The sequence below is a fragment of the Scardinius erythrophthalmus genome (assembly GCF_964197995.2).
Source record: "Scardinius erythrophthalmus genome assembly, chromosome: 19".
Taxonomy (NCBI): domain Eukaryota; kingdom Metazoa; phylum Chordata; class Actinopteri; order Cypriniformes; family Leuciscidae; genus Scardinius; species Scardinius erythrophthalmus.
Window position 1 is genome coordinate 18,657,634 of NC_138239.1, and position 14,427 is coordinate 18,672,060.

General features: G+C 38.1%; 1 protein-coding gene across 9 annotated transcripts in view; it reads right to left on the reverse strand.

Moving 5' to 3' along the window:
• Positions 1-459: 459 nt before the first annotated feature.
• birc6 (baculoviral IAP repeat containing 6) overlaps positions 460-14,427 on the reverse strand; it is a 101,303-nt gene continuing 87,335 nt past the window's right edge. For 8 of the 9 annotated variants that reach the window (XM_081347621.1, XM_081347620.1, XM_081347619.1 and 5 more), the window contains 7 exons: positions 13,930-14,040; positions 12,603-12,820; positions 11,024-11,185; positions 10,512-10,589; positions 9,696-9,884; positions 1,471-1,605; positions 460-1,395 (listed from right to left, as the gene is read on the reverse strand). In XM_081347621.1, coding sequence (XP_081203747.1) covers positions 1,216-1,395; positions 1,471-1,605; positions 9,696-9,884; positions 10,512-10,589; positions 11,024-11,185; positions 12,603-12,820; positions 13,930-14,040 — 1,073 coding nt within the window. In that variant the 3' untranslated portion in view covers positions 460-1,215. The remainder of the gene's footprint in view (positions 1,396-1,470; positions 1,606-9,695; positions 9,885-10,511; positions 10,590-11,023; positions 11,186-12,602; positions 12,821-13,929; positions 14,041-14,427) is intronic. The other variant, XM_081347625.1, reaches the window with a different exon arrangement.

Sequence of the window (14,427 nt, forward strand, 5' to 3'; positions counted from 1 at the left end):
AGGATTCTCTGATGTAGAGAAAATTCAAAAGAACAGGATTTATTTGAAATAATTTTTTTGTAACATTCTAAATGTCTTGTGGTAACTGGTATGAGTGCAGAATTTTTTTGCATTTAAAATGACTTAAAGGGAATTTCACTACAATACTTTGAATATCAATTTAATACAATTATGGAATACTATGATTCTAACTGTTGGATATAGTCAAGAAGGTCAAGGCCTCCATATAGGTAGAATGTGCACATGCACTATTTGCATACTTCAGATGTTTAATTAGTCTTATTGTCTAGTACATTTTTAAAAACTTCTACTCTTGTAAGCTGACAGTGATTTTAAAACTGATCATTGCTCAGCCTCCATTATAACTAAGAGAAAGTGAGAAAATAAAAGTGAATTCTGCTTACACATGCACAAACACTCACCACAATCTACAGAACCACATTAATTAGTATATCCAAGCAAAGTAAAACAGGTTGCATTTATTAAACTTGCACTTAAAAGCAGAGAGAGGGCAAAAATAAAACGTGCTATTGATCAGCCTGAACGAGCATCCAGGAACGTCCGATTCAGGCTTTATTATTGAAGTGTACACAAGTCTGTAGAAACCAAAAGCACTGTCAGAGGGTCACCAGAGGATTGTGGGAACTGAAGAGTGGGTATGGGAGCGTGTTACATTTTTCTTTTAAATAGTTTGCTTAAAGAATGACCAGTATATTCTCACGTACAAACTGTCCTTGCACTAACAGTCCAAAATAAAGAAAAAAAATTTAACAAAACATTTGGTAAACATTCTCCACTAAAGGCAGTTCCCTTATATATACTGTGATTTCATCTTTCATTTTGTTTACATAAACAAGTTTAATAACATATCAATCAGTGGTTATTTAACAATTTGGGAAAAAAAGAAAAAAAAGCACAAAAAATTTGTATACTCTTTTACAAGTAAATAAAAAGATCTTTTCTCATCTCTTTTGTTTTCTTCAGGGCGCAGCATAGATTTCAGCGGTTCGTCTTGTGTCGGTGGGTGTTAGCGGATTCATTTCCTCGTATTTTCTTGGTTTTGTCTGTCCTCTCTTTTTATGCTATTACATAATTAGATTCTTACATACAAATATTGACAAAAAGATGGCTTAAATCACCAAAGCCATCCAGTCTTTTTTTCAATATCAATGGATAGTCAAAGGCGGTGGGCGGGGCTTCAGGGGGAGAGGGGGATCATAGCTGGCCGTCGCTACAGTGGGCGTCTGGGCTGTCCGTCTGCTTCTCTGCGTCCTGACCGGGCAGCTCTTTCACCATGAGCGAGGCGCTTTTCTCGGAAAACTCCTCCCCATCCGGCTCCAGGCCTTCAGGACAGGGAAGTTTCAACAACTCCTCTCTGAGCTGAGCTGTGTGCCTCTGCAAAAAACACATGGAATCAGTTTCCAAACGACAACAAATGACACTATTTACATTGGTATGACAGTGTTGTACCTTTAGCGCAGCTGCGTGATGAGACATGGTTCGGCCGACTCTCTTATCGCTGCTGTACTGCTGAATATCACAGATCCAGCCCTCGCACTGCGCCATGATCTCCGCTCGCTTCATATAGAAGTGCCGATGGATCACCTGCACAAATACACGCACGCGGTTAGTGTTAAAAAACACATTATCAGTGTTCTTGGAAAAGAGAATTGTATCAGTTCCCACAGAGCCCATAAATCAAACGCAAACCTCATATTAAATTTTAGTAGCACTAGAAAACCATCTGCTGATCTTCAGATTGAGACTCCAGTGACCTATCGGATTCATAAAGACCAGATGACCGATCGCACCAAACAGATTACCAGCAGTCACTGCCTGTCCGCGCATGTTAATACGAACAAACTAAGTGACCTTTTCGGTAACAAAGACCATAGGCAGGAAAGAGAAGAACTCCGTGCTCACACAGACACACACTTCCTCCGAATCTGTCCAAAGGCGAGAGCTGACTCACTCGTTCATTCCGCGTCTCCTAGATATTCCTCCTCTCTTTGTTTTCTAAACACGTCATACAGAGTGACGGTGTATTAAAGTTGTTAATATCAGTCACAACACCCTGATTTAACAGAATCAGAGTCGTTTCCCCAGACACCGGGAGTGGTTCTTAGGTTGATTAAAACAGCAACAACAAACTTTGTACCACCTGAAAAGGATTTCCACTGTACCACCTTTTGGTGCGTTCAAGTCCTCCTGGGAAATATGTACTTAAGAGGTGGGAAGTCGTGTTTACGACGGCGGGTGCGTTCAAGTCACTTTCGCCGGAGTAAGATGGTGGTGTACTTTCTCTTAATTAATCTCACAAAAAATACAGTAAGGTTCTTAAACTCTAGTTCTAAAAAATGAAGAACAAATATATGTGCATCAGGTGTGCTTTGATTTTTTAAAAAGCATAGGCTTTTTATGTTTTTAGTTAATTTATGAAGCCACTGCAAACTATAAGCTATTACATTGTTATATTATAATGCCATCATATTCTGTGCAGGCAATTAGCTTACTTAGCTGTAAATAGAAAAGCCTGACAATATCACAGCTAAATACCTTTAAGTATTGATTTTCCGCCATGTTTCTCACTGACACGCCCCCAACTCGTAAAGATCGGGGATTAAAGAAAATCCCGACCTCCCCACTGGCATTTACGACATTGTGGTGGCGTTCATGTGCGCTCAACTTGTAAATACGATCTTTACAAGATGACTTGAACGCACCATGTGTTATGATAGTGGCTATTAGTTCATTTTAAAGTATTAAACAGAATTAGGATCTAAACAATTCATGAACTTTTCATTTTGTGTCATTTCAAGAACAAAAGTCACAACATTACAACAAAGTCAAAATTGCAAGAATACAGTTGTGGGGCTATGAGATTAAAATTGTAATGGTACAAGAAAAAAAAGTTATGTTATGAGGGAAAAAAAGATGTTTGAGAACGTCAACGTTATGAGAATAAATTTGTAATGTTTTGAGAATAAATATATAAATGTTTCAAGAATAAAGTCGTAATGTTACAAGAATAGATTTGTTTGGCAAAAAAGTCTTAAATGTTTTGAGAAAGCCGGAATTCTACGTGAACAAATTTGAACAAATTATGTTTTGAGAATAAATGTATAATGTTTAAAGAAAGTTGTAATCGTTATGGGAATAAAGTCATAATGCTACGAGAACAACTTTGTACTGTTTTGAGAAAAATCTTTTAATATTGTGAGAATAAAGTCATGGTTTGCAAAACAAAAGTCAATGCTTTGAGAAAAACTTAAAACATTTTTTTTTTTATGATTCTAGTATCAAATCAATGTTTTGAGAATAAAGTTATAATGTTACAAGAATAAATTTTTAATGTTTTCTGAACAAAGTTGTAATATTATGGAAATAAATTTGTCAATTTTTTGAGAATAAAGATGTAATGTTTTAACAAAAATGTATGCTTTGTGTGATTCTCAAAACATAATATAAATCTTCATATTAGTAATGAGTACTAAAAACTATACAAAAAGCAAAATACCATCCATGTTTGAAAAACCTTGATGCCATTTGAATTTCAACTGTAAGTAACAAAATTCATAAAAAAAAACAGGTTACACACCAACTGAACAATCGCAGAATACTCTTGAATCCACACCAAAAGCTCTAGTGGGAAAACAGCCTTATAAACAGCTTCTGCAAAATCCACCTGTTGTGTCTTCACTAACACACACAGTCTCTCCCAGGATTGAGATGTGCACTTTAACCTGCTTGTAAAAGCGAGACGCTGTTCGGATCAAACTTCTGGGGGGAAAAGACCGAGCGCAGGCGAGAGGGATTCAGGAATGAGTGCATGTGATCGATGGTCTTGCCAGTGTTGCCATGGAAACCCCGGCTGCCACTGCACATTACTCGCTGGCTCTGAGCTCAACCTCACCGGCCTTATATCTCTCTCTCTTTTGCTGTCTCGCTTCATCCATCCATCCTTCATAAATCTATCTTTCTCTCAAACACACAAAGGTCAACCACCCAGACATGTGACTGGTACAGCCTCTCCCATAATATTGCATTTGTTTCATATTCATTCAGTTCTTAGAACATGTGTAATTATGATATTGGAAAGCGAGAGAGAGAGAGAGAGAGAGAGAGAGAGAGAGAGAGAGAGAGAGAGAGAGAGAGAGAGAGAGAGAGAGAGAGAGAGAGAGAGAGAGAGAGAGAGAGAGATGAAAAAGGGTTAGAAACAGAAATGCCATTTAAAAGAAAATGAACATGAGCGTAGTTACGGTGTAAGGTTGTTGTGCAGGAGCGAGTGTGTGTTTCCTCTTTTGAAGTCAGCAGCCCACTATTTATTACCATGCATGACTGGCTCTTTGTGTGTGTGAATCTGTATGGATGTACTACACTCCAAAACACTGTTTCATATAGTCCAATGGCAGAAGCAGCCATAGAAATGTTGATTTTAAATTATTAAAATTCATTCCACACACAAGTGTTTAAAAAATGAATTATTTTAGCCAAAATTTGCATACTAAATATTTGTGCCTGCAAATGCTGATTTTAAATAATTCAAATTCATTTAACACAAAAAAATGGTATTTTAGTATAATTGGTATTTATAAAATTGGTAATTAAAAAAAAAAAAAAACTATTTTACAATTGCTTGCGCTGCATTGTGCCTACAACAGGCTAAAGGAAAACTCTAAACTATCGGAATCAACTATGAGTGGAGTTTCATTAATGAGGTTCTATCTTCTGTAAGGATGCTGCCACAACACCATTGGAGTTTCTCTCTTTTCCACCTCGCTTTTAAATCGCTCATGAATGCCTGTGCGCATTTTACGAATTAGCAGCAATTTGGGGGCGAACGATGATGGGGCGATGCCACGGTGGGCAAGTGATGTAATCGGTGTGCAACTGAACACTGTGTAACACCAGTAACACTGACAATCGCAGCAAGCCTAGTAGTAGGCAATTACCTAGGTTTTGGAAATTACCCTACGAGCCCGATATACTTCAAGCAAAATCGAAGGACGAACTCAGCAGTGTGGGCAGCGTTATATGTTCAATAACAGTATATCGCTGCTCACATAATTTGAACTTCGTTTTACCCCCTAAAGGAAGAACGAAAAAGAACTTCGGCGTGAGTATATCGGGCCTTAAATGTCCATGTGCTATTTAAGATTCTGCTGAACTTATGTCTGATAAAACCAACTTCAATCTCCATGTAGATGACGTCACAGGTCTCTCTTAAAAGAGCTGAAAGCAAATGTCCGAGGGGATGAGAGAGAGATCCTCTCTCAACAAAAAAAGCTCTACACTAAAGCTCCCATGATTCAAACTGCCCTCAATACCTTACATTCAGGCCCATGGAGTCTACAAACAGTCCACACATTTTATACATCCTCAGCTCCATGCATGTTTGTTTATTAAACATTTTGCCTAGTTTCAATATATTCAGTAACTAATATGAGATTTAAATCCATTTCACATAATTATGCATATTCTGTCTGGGCCAATACATAATTCATCAGTAAGTATGATGAGTCCTATACGAGCTTCTGTGTTATAGCAGTCGATGCCTAGCCTGACTCGGTTCTGCCCAAACGACAGCCCCACGGCCCTTTATCCCTCCGAACAATGCTCTGGTTGCCATGGCAACAGCCTGTTTAGTGTCCACTGTGGGATACAGAGGTAATGTACCAGCCACATAACTGCCTGAGGCGGCGAAGCAGCCGTTAGGCATGACATCAAACTAACAAATACCAGCTGAAATACCCATACTAGACCTAAGATGACATGGATGGATAATGCCAGTGTGTGGTGTGATTTCACGTAGTCTGATCTGGCTACTGATTTTTCAACTATATGACAGACTGAGAGAGTAAACACACACAAAATACACACTCATGACCCATATTTCTAGAGTTCAATGCATGCTTTTGGTCTGATCATGGAGTTTATGTTTGATAATTTGATGAGTGCACACTTTTGGGTTAGCACATTCATGATTCGTATCCCTCGTTCAAAAACTCAGTATTTTCACTCATTTATATTCTGATTCAGGCAGCTCCTTTCTCCTCTCTCTCTTTTCACTGAGCATATGGATGATTGCTATCTAGTGGTGGGGGCCATATCAAGGACAAAAGGAAATCAAAACAAAGAGGGTAGAAGATGAGAGGGTGGAGAACATCATTATCTATCTAAAAGTGATAAAAAAAAAGATAGGACAACTCAAAATGTGCTGCTGACACAGTAGACAAAAAAAAAAAAACCCTCAGGCATATATATATATATATATATCCTATCTTTTTTTATGTGTGGTGTGGTGTATGTATGTATGTATGTATGCATGTATGCATGTATGTATCGGTGGAGTGCTGCAGAGATGGTTGTTCTTCTCGAAGGTTCTCCTCTCTCCAGAGAAACGCTGGAGCTCTGTCAGAGTGATCATCGGGTTCTTGCTCACCTCCCTGACTAAGGCCCTTCTTCCCCAATTGCTCAGTTTGGCTGGGTGGCCAGCTCTAGGAAGAGTCCTGGTGGTTCCAAACTTCTTCCATTTACCGATGATGGAGGCCCACTGTGCTCATTGGGATCTTCAATGCAGCAGAAATTTGTCTGTACCCTTCCCCAGATCTGTGCCGGTCTCAGAGGTCTACAGACAATTCCTTGGACTTCATGGCTTGGTTTGTGCTCTGACATGCACTGTTAACTGTGGAACCTTATATAGACAGGTGTGTGCCTTTTCAAATCATGTCCACTGAATTTACCACAGGTGAACTCCAATCAATTTGAAGAAACACTCAAGATTTCAAACAAATTTCTTTCATGTTGTCATTATGGGGTATTGTTTGTAGAATTTTGAGGAAACTAATGAATTGAATCCATTTTGGGATAAGGCTGTAACATAACAAAATGTGGAAAAAGTGAAGCGCTGTGAATACTTTCCGGATGCAGAGAGTGTGTGTGTGTGTGTGTGTGTGTGTGTGTGTGTGTGTGTGTGTGTGTGTATGTATATATATATATATAAAAATTAGGGCTGTCAATCGATTAAAATTTTTAATCGCGATTAATCGCATGGTTGTCATGAGTTAACTCGCGATTAATCGCATTTAATCGCACATTTTTTATTTGTTCTAAATATACCTTAAATTAATACTTTTCAAGTTTGTAATACTCTAATCAACGTGGGCATTGATAAATATAGATGCTTTATGCAAATGTATGTTTATTATTGAAACCATAGTCAATATAGCATGAAGACGAGACATGTTTCAAAGGTCATAGATGTTTTTCAAAGAACTTGTTCATGTCTATTAGACACATGTAGAAAGAAAAAAGAAATACCAGGTTCCCATTACTTCTCTTTCTTTGCACTGAGCAATTTACTAACACAAACATGTTTAGATTTTTGCATGACAGGGCAGCTCTTCTGAAAATGCTAAATGTACATTTAGCATTTATTATTACATTGTAGTTTGTCTCTCTCTGTGCCCATTTTGATGAAGCTAAATTCTCAATACATTCTCAATAAAACGTATATTTTACTGTTTCTGTTGTCAAACAACGGAATGAATTTGAAATGGTGACTGAAACGCGACCAAATAAACATAACCAGCTCTCCCTTCCAAGACGTTAATCTGCACAAAAATTCTGATAATCGAGCCGTCGTCTGGTGAAATCAAATACACATAAGCTAAAGACAATATCCGTGCTCTGATTTCGGCTATATTTGTAAAATTAGAGAAGCAACATAATATCTGTGTTTAACTGAATTAAAGCGCTGCTCCTCCGCGTGAGACGCAGAGAGCGAGAGAGAGAGAGGCGCGCGCGTGCTGGGAGAGCAGTACCGGCGGTACCGGTATATTCTCAGAAACTAAATAAGGTTTGGGCGCTTTGTTGAAGGGAAAAAAATTGCTAAAGGGGTCTGCAATGTGGCTAAGTTGCCAACACTGTGTATCTGCATTTCTCCAACTAGGTTTTGGGCCACGGGTCAAACAGAAAATACGCGCTGCGTTAATCGTCCGTTAAAAAAATTAGTGCCGTTAATATGATTTTGCGTTAACGCGTTATTAACGCGCTAAATTTGACAGCCCTAATAAAAATATAAACATACATACAAATACATACACAGTGCATCCGGAAAGTATTCACAGCGCTTCACTTTTTATAAATATATATATATATATATATATATATATATATATATATATATATATATATATATATATATACACACTGTAAATAGATATGTGTTTCATGTCTGTGAGGCAAGTAGTCTATCACAGAGTTCAGGGAGACCGAGATGGCAGAAAGCACATCCTTTTTCTTTTTTTTATTTAACAAAAGCATGTTTTGTTGTTATTGTGAGTGTACACAAATAAAAGTAAACCCTTTACAGTTTTGAATGATGCATTACTGCTGTGTTGAGCTTTCCTTCTACCCTGACGAGTCCCCCACTCCCTGCTGCTGAAAAACACCACCACCCCACCTTACTGATGATGAGCAGTGTCTGGTTTCCTCCATACATGATACTTGGAACTAGAGGTTCATCAGACCAGAGAATCTTGTTTCTCACAGTCTGAGAGAGTCCTTTAGGTGCTTTTTTTTTGTTGCAAATTCCAAGTGGGTTTTCATGTGTCTTTACTAAGGGGAGGCTTGAGTCTGGCCACTCTGCCATAAAGCCCAGAAAAGTGAAGTGTTGCAGCAATGTTTGTCCTTCTGTAAATTTCTCCCATCTCCATATGAGCTCAACCAGAGTGACCATCAGATTCTTGGTCACCACTCTAACCAAAGCCCATCTGGCCAGGAGGCCAGCTCTAGGAAGAGTCCTGGTTGTTCCAAATTTCTTCTGTTAAGGATTATGGAGGCTACATGCTTCTGTGAACCTTCAATAAAGGTGTATCCTGACACAACCCTGTCTCTGAGCTCTACATGCAGTTCTTTTGACCTCATGGCTTGGTTTTTGCTCTGATATGCATTTTCAGATTTTATTGAGAGGTGTGTAATAACATCTACAAACGAAATTGGAATGCTCCTGAGCTAAATTCCAAGTGTCCCAGAAAATGGTACGACTACTTATGCAAAGTAATTTTTTAAATTTTAAGTTTTTAAGCAAAGTTGTCCCAAGTCAGTTTTTTGATTTGTCATTAGACTTAAGGAGGGTAGATTTACATTTACATTTATTCATTTAGCTGACGCTTTTATCCAAAGCGACTTACAATTGCTATATATGTCAGAGGTCGCACGCCTCTGGAGCAACTAGGGGTTAAGTGTCTTGCTCAGGGACACATTGGTGTCTCACAGTGGATTCGAACCCGGGTCTCTCACACCAAAGGCATGTGTCTTATCCATTGCGCCACACCACCCCAGAGATTGATGTAATAAATGTTAAAATAACAGTTTTCTATTTAAATATATTTAAAAATGTTATTTATTTCTGTAGCAAAGAACAGCATTTATTTGAAACATTTTCTTTTTCCCAACAGACCTAAACTTTTGAATAGTACTGTATATAACATATACATGTAACGTATGTGTATGTATGTGTGTGCGTGTGTATATACACACACACATACACAAATTATTCATATGTATATAATAAATATTGTATTATATAGAATTCCCCCCCCAAATATTTTCTCCAATGTTTATATGTGCATGCATGAACCTCGGGCACCCTTTCATGAGCCGATTAGTGTTTGTGATGAATGATATCTAACCTCTTTAAAGCAGGGTGAAGGGTTGCGGATCTGTTCTAGCATGGCCCACTTGACGGTGGCCTGCCGGATGTTTCCGTCGTACTCTCTGGAACTCTGCGTTCCACTCGGCGTGCCCCGGGAACGCTCGTAACCTGGTTCGTTGAAGTATGGCTCAGCCACCAGGATCAGAGACTGGATTGATACCAGCACCTAAAATAGACAGACACACACATGTGTTATAAATCCAAGGTGGAAAGACACACAGATCAGGAGAAAAGGTGAAAAGAACACAGCTCTCTGTGACCAAAGCACTACTGTCCCAGTGCCCGATTTCCATTTATTGATCGGCTGGACACTAACTGTAGCACTAATCAATGGAGACATTTCTATGAACTGCTGGCAGCAGTACATGAGCACAAGTGAGAGGAGAGAGAGGAGCAGAGCCTGATCAGATCAATATTACAGGGTGAAACAGCTCCCCTGCCTATTATTTAGAGAGGTATGATGGAGGGAGGAAGGCAGGGAGGGAGGAGGGGTTGAGATGTGGGCAGATAATTACTGTAGGGAAGCCAGGATGGGAATGTTGTAAATGCTTAATGGTCGATGTGTAGGTGATATGACAAAATGCTCTCAAAGAAAAGAAAAAATAAGAGGTGTTCTCTCCGGCATTCCACTGCTTCAAAACTACCGAAAATAATCATCCTCACTTGTGCAGTATCAGTATCGGAAGTGAAATCCTTCCTTACTAATGAGCATGAACAGGAGAGTCAAGGACAGCTTAAAAAAAACCTTATTATTTAAGAAAGAGAAACTACAAATGAACGGGATTTGGCTCACCTGTAGAAAGCTAGAGGTCTGAGGGTTCCATTTCTCCTCGGGACGCCCGTGCCAGGTGTTCAGGATACTTAAACACACCTGGTTGTTACCGAAGGGATGACAGCAGGTGGAGATGAAGAGAAGACAAAAAAATATGGTTAAACTAAACAATGATTACAAGTCAGAGGAGGAAGCTTATTAGGGATTGATAGTTATAAATCAAACAGGCAAATAAAGTCTGTATTTTTTAGATTATTGCCATTGGCAGTAAAATCTTTTTTTTTTGTAAAATATAATAATAAAAATAAATAAAGAATCAAATATAAATAAATCAAATACAAATAAAAATATTTTTGTATTTCTATTCATTCAATATTCAGACATTTTTGACATTATTGCCATACCAACACTAACTGTAAAAAACACTTGTAAAAATAACAATATAATAACATTATTTTCATATTTATAACCTACAGTCTATTTATCGGTATTGGCCACTGAAAAATCTGAGAAAACGTGATGAAAACACTAACCTTTCCATCGTTATAGAGGTTTGGATTGAAGCGGACGCTGTGGCCACCGGTGGTCTCCAGATTAACAAGAGGAGGGGAGTTTGGGTAATCTTGAGGGAAGTAGACATCAAATTCAAAACAGCCGTTGGCATATGGTGTGTCTGCGGGCCCTGTTATCAACACCTGAAAGAAAAAGCATGAAAACAGCCATTAAAACGGCAAGCCTCCAATCATTCAAAGGTGACAAAAATGAACATGAAAGCATTGTGTTGAACAGCACAGGAATGATTGTGCGTGTCTAAACCATGTTTGTAGAGAGAGCTAGGGCGTATGAACAGATACAGGCAGAGATGTGAGTCAGAGAGAGGCAGATCGGAGGACTAGTATGCCACCCAGTAAATCTCTCTCCACTGCAGGCAGTGGAGCTGCACTCAGGCGTAAAGACTGTTTTGACATGACCATTCAAACGCAACACTAAACACACACACAAAGCTGTGCTCACACAGCTCACAAAGCTCAGTTTACTGTTAATGTCCATTACAATTGTATGAAGTGTTGAGGAGGCCTGGCCCGCTGTTAGGGGTCAGTGTAAACAGACAGAGCAGTGAGTGACCAGTCTGACTGGGGCTCTGCTTGTGGTCTGGCCTGTCCGAGCTCAAGCCAGACACATTGACATTTACACACTTAGAAAGCAGCCAGGGTCAAAAACACATCTCAAATGTCATTAGGAAGAGTATGTGCACTCTTAAGTGTGTGTGCAAGAGACCAGAGGACAACGAGACAAGCAAGTGACTGCTGGGATTGTTTTGTCATGCAGCAGAGATCGAAAGGTTCATGTTGACCCACAGTAAACAGCAGGGCTTGAGTCTTTCTTGGTCTGCTCTCATTAAAAGCACTGACATATCCGATTCTTTCATTTTATTCATTTATTTGTGCAATTAATCGATTCACATTATTTGAATATTAACTTGTTTTAAATTATAAAAATGTATAGAAAGAAATGTATAATTTATATGAATTCTAAGTCGTTTATATATATATATATATATATATATATATATACATACACATACATACACACTATTTTTCATTTATGTATATATAATAAAAATATAATTATATATATATGATAAAATATATATGTAAAATTATAAAATTTGTATTTTTTTAACTTGTTGCAATTATCACTCAAGCACAATAAATATTTAAAATATACTTATTAAATATGATGCCATTAATCATGCTCATCCATCTGCATTTTGCATATATTGAGTTAAATTTGTCATAATTCCTCCACAGAGTTTTAGTGATCAACAAATGCTCTGTGAATCAGTTTGACAGAATCATCAAAAATAACCAGTATAAAAGAATGATTCGTTTACAAATCTGACATCGCTGCTAATAATGTAGTTGATTGCATGAATGCTTCTGGAATAAATCTTAGCCGTCTATATGAGATGTATTCTGGTCCACAATTGGTGCTTTTAATCTAATTTAAGATGCTGATGTGGCCTAAATTGATCTGTTTTTCGAATCAACAACAATCTCTTTTTTTAAATATAAGAGTGTCAGTGGATGGGCTGAGGGTGTCTATCCATACCTTCATGATGTCGAGGCGTTCTTCATCGCAGCGGACAAACACACTGGAGGAGGAGGAGAGAGGGAGGGAGGTGGAGAGCGTGACCGCCTCCTGTGCTAATCGTCGAGCACGGGCGGCACTGTTGGCATCGCTGGCGTTCTTCACCTGAGACAGGTAATGGTAGTTCACCTTAAACACCAGCTTAGAGTCCTCATCCTCACACACCATTTCAAATGTGTCTGTGGAAGAGACCACACACGGACAGTTAGTTATCAGCATTCACAATGCCAATGCAATACGCCTGAAAGATATGATCAGATTCACGTTTCATCACATTTCCTCCAGAAACAGGCATACTGTGCATTCTGAAGGGTCTGTTCTGTGTGAGCCAGTGCAGACATGTTAACAGTCACGTCAGTTGAGATTACCTCATTCGTCTGAGGTTGGGCTAAATCATTTTTGGCAGAACAAAACTCTTGTCATCAATCAGAGCAAAGACAGATGTGAAATGACAACAAGGAAAGCCATTCTACCAGCAAGATAACACAATCCTCCCCATTTCAATTCAGATGCATTGTGCTCCTTCAAATATTTAGTGCACTTAAAGGGAAAAAAGCAGCTGAAGGGAAAACAGCAATTTCCATCCATCCACTGACTATTTATTTGGTACAAATGTAAAAATAAAAAATAAAAGGGAAAATAGGTTTAAATCAGGGTTTGTGATCCATTTGGTGTTAATGAAAAGCTAGTAATTAATTAAAACATAAGAATGTTAAATAAAAATTATTATTATTATTATTATTTTGGAATATTTTGTTTACCTGCATGTAATGTGACCATTAAGCAACAAACAACCATAAATATATTAATGTGTTGTTAAATATTAATTTGAACAAATGCACCAATAGTAAACTTTTGGCTGATACCGCTAAGTTGATATTTATTTTCATGTTATGACCAAAAAACAAATAAATAGCTAATACAAATTTCTAAACAATTTCTAAATGCTACAAGTGAATTTAAGCATTAAAACATTATAACGTATAATATAAACAGTGTAACTACATTATTAGTGTTTTAAAGAATAATTTAATTAAGTAATAGATGAAAGCAAAGATAATCGAAATTTAAAAATAGAGGAAACTGATGACTTAAAAAAAAAGGTTGTTAACCAATATGGTATCGATATCCTTGCATCCCTAAAATATTCAAAATTATTTGGAAAAATAGTGTGTAAAATGTTTAATAAAATGCTTGTTCAAAGAGTCAATTCTATTATACAAGCTCTCTAGTCTTATCAGCCAGTAAAAACTCGAGCACTAGCAGAGATGTGTAGTTCAAGACTCACCAAATTGTAGCTTCTTCATTGCTGCTGTATATTTCTCCTCCATTGAACGCAAGATGGACAGCGGTTTGGGCCTTGTTGCTGCCTTCTTAGAGCTCTCCGCCATCTTCCTCTCTGAGAAACAGAAGACAGACACATCAAAAAATAGTGTGTGAATGTGTGTTTCAGAGTAGCCTGAGGGAGTGTTCGAGTGGGTCACATCTTCCATCTTCTCATCTCTAAACAACCAACACATCCCTACATCCCTCAGGCAAAGTAACCTGAATGAGTGTATGTAACTCTGCGTAAACAAAATACACTACTAAGAAAAAAGGCCCACTCTGATCAAATTTTTGACTTGATAATTAAAAGACTCCCAATGGGACGCGTTTGACTGCAAATTTATTATCTTGATAAATGACAATAAGCACGAAATGTCATGTTGTTACACAAATGAGTCGCTGCATTTCTGTTCCCCCAATTCAGATTGTTATCGAGAGGGCGCCAGACTAATGACAACGG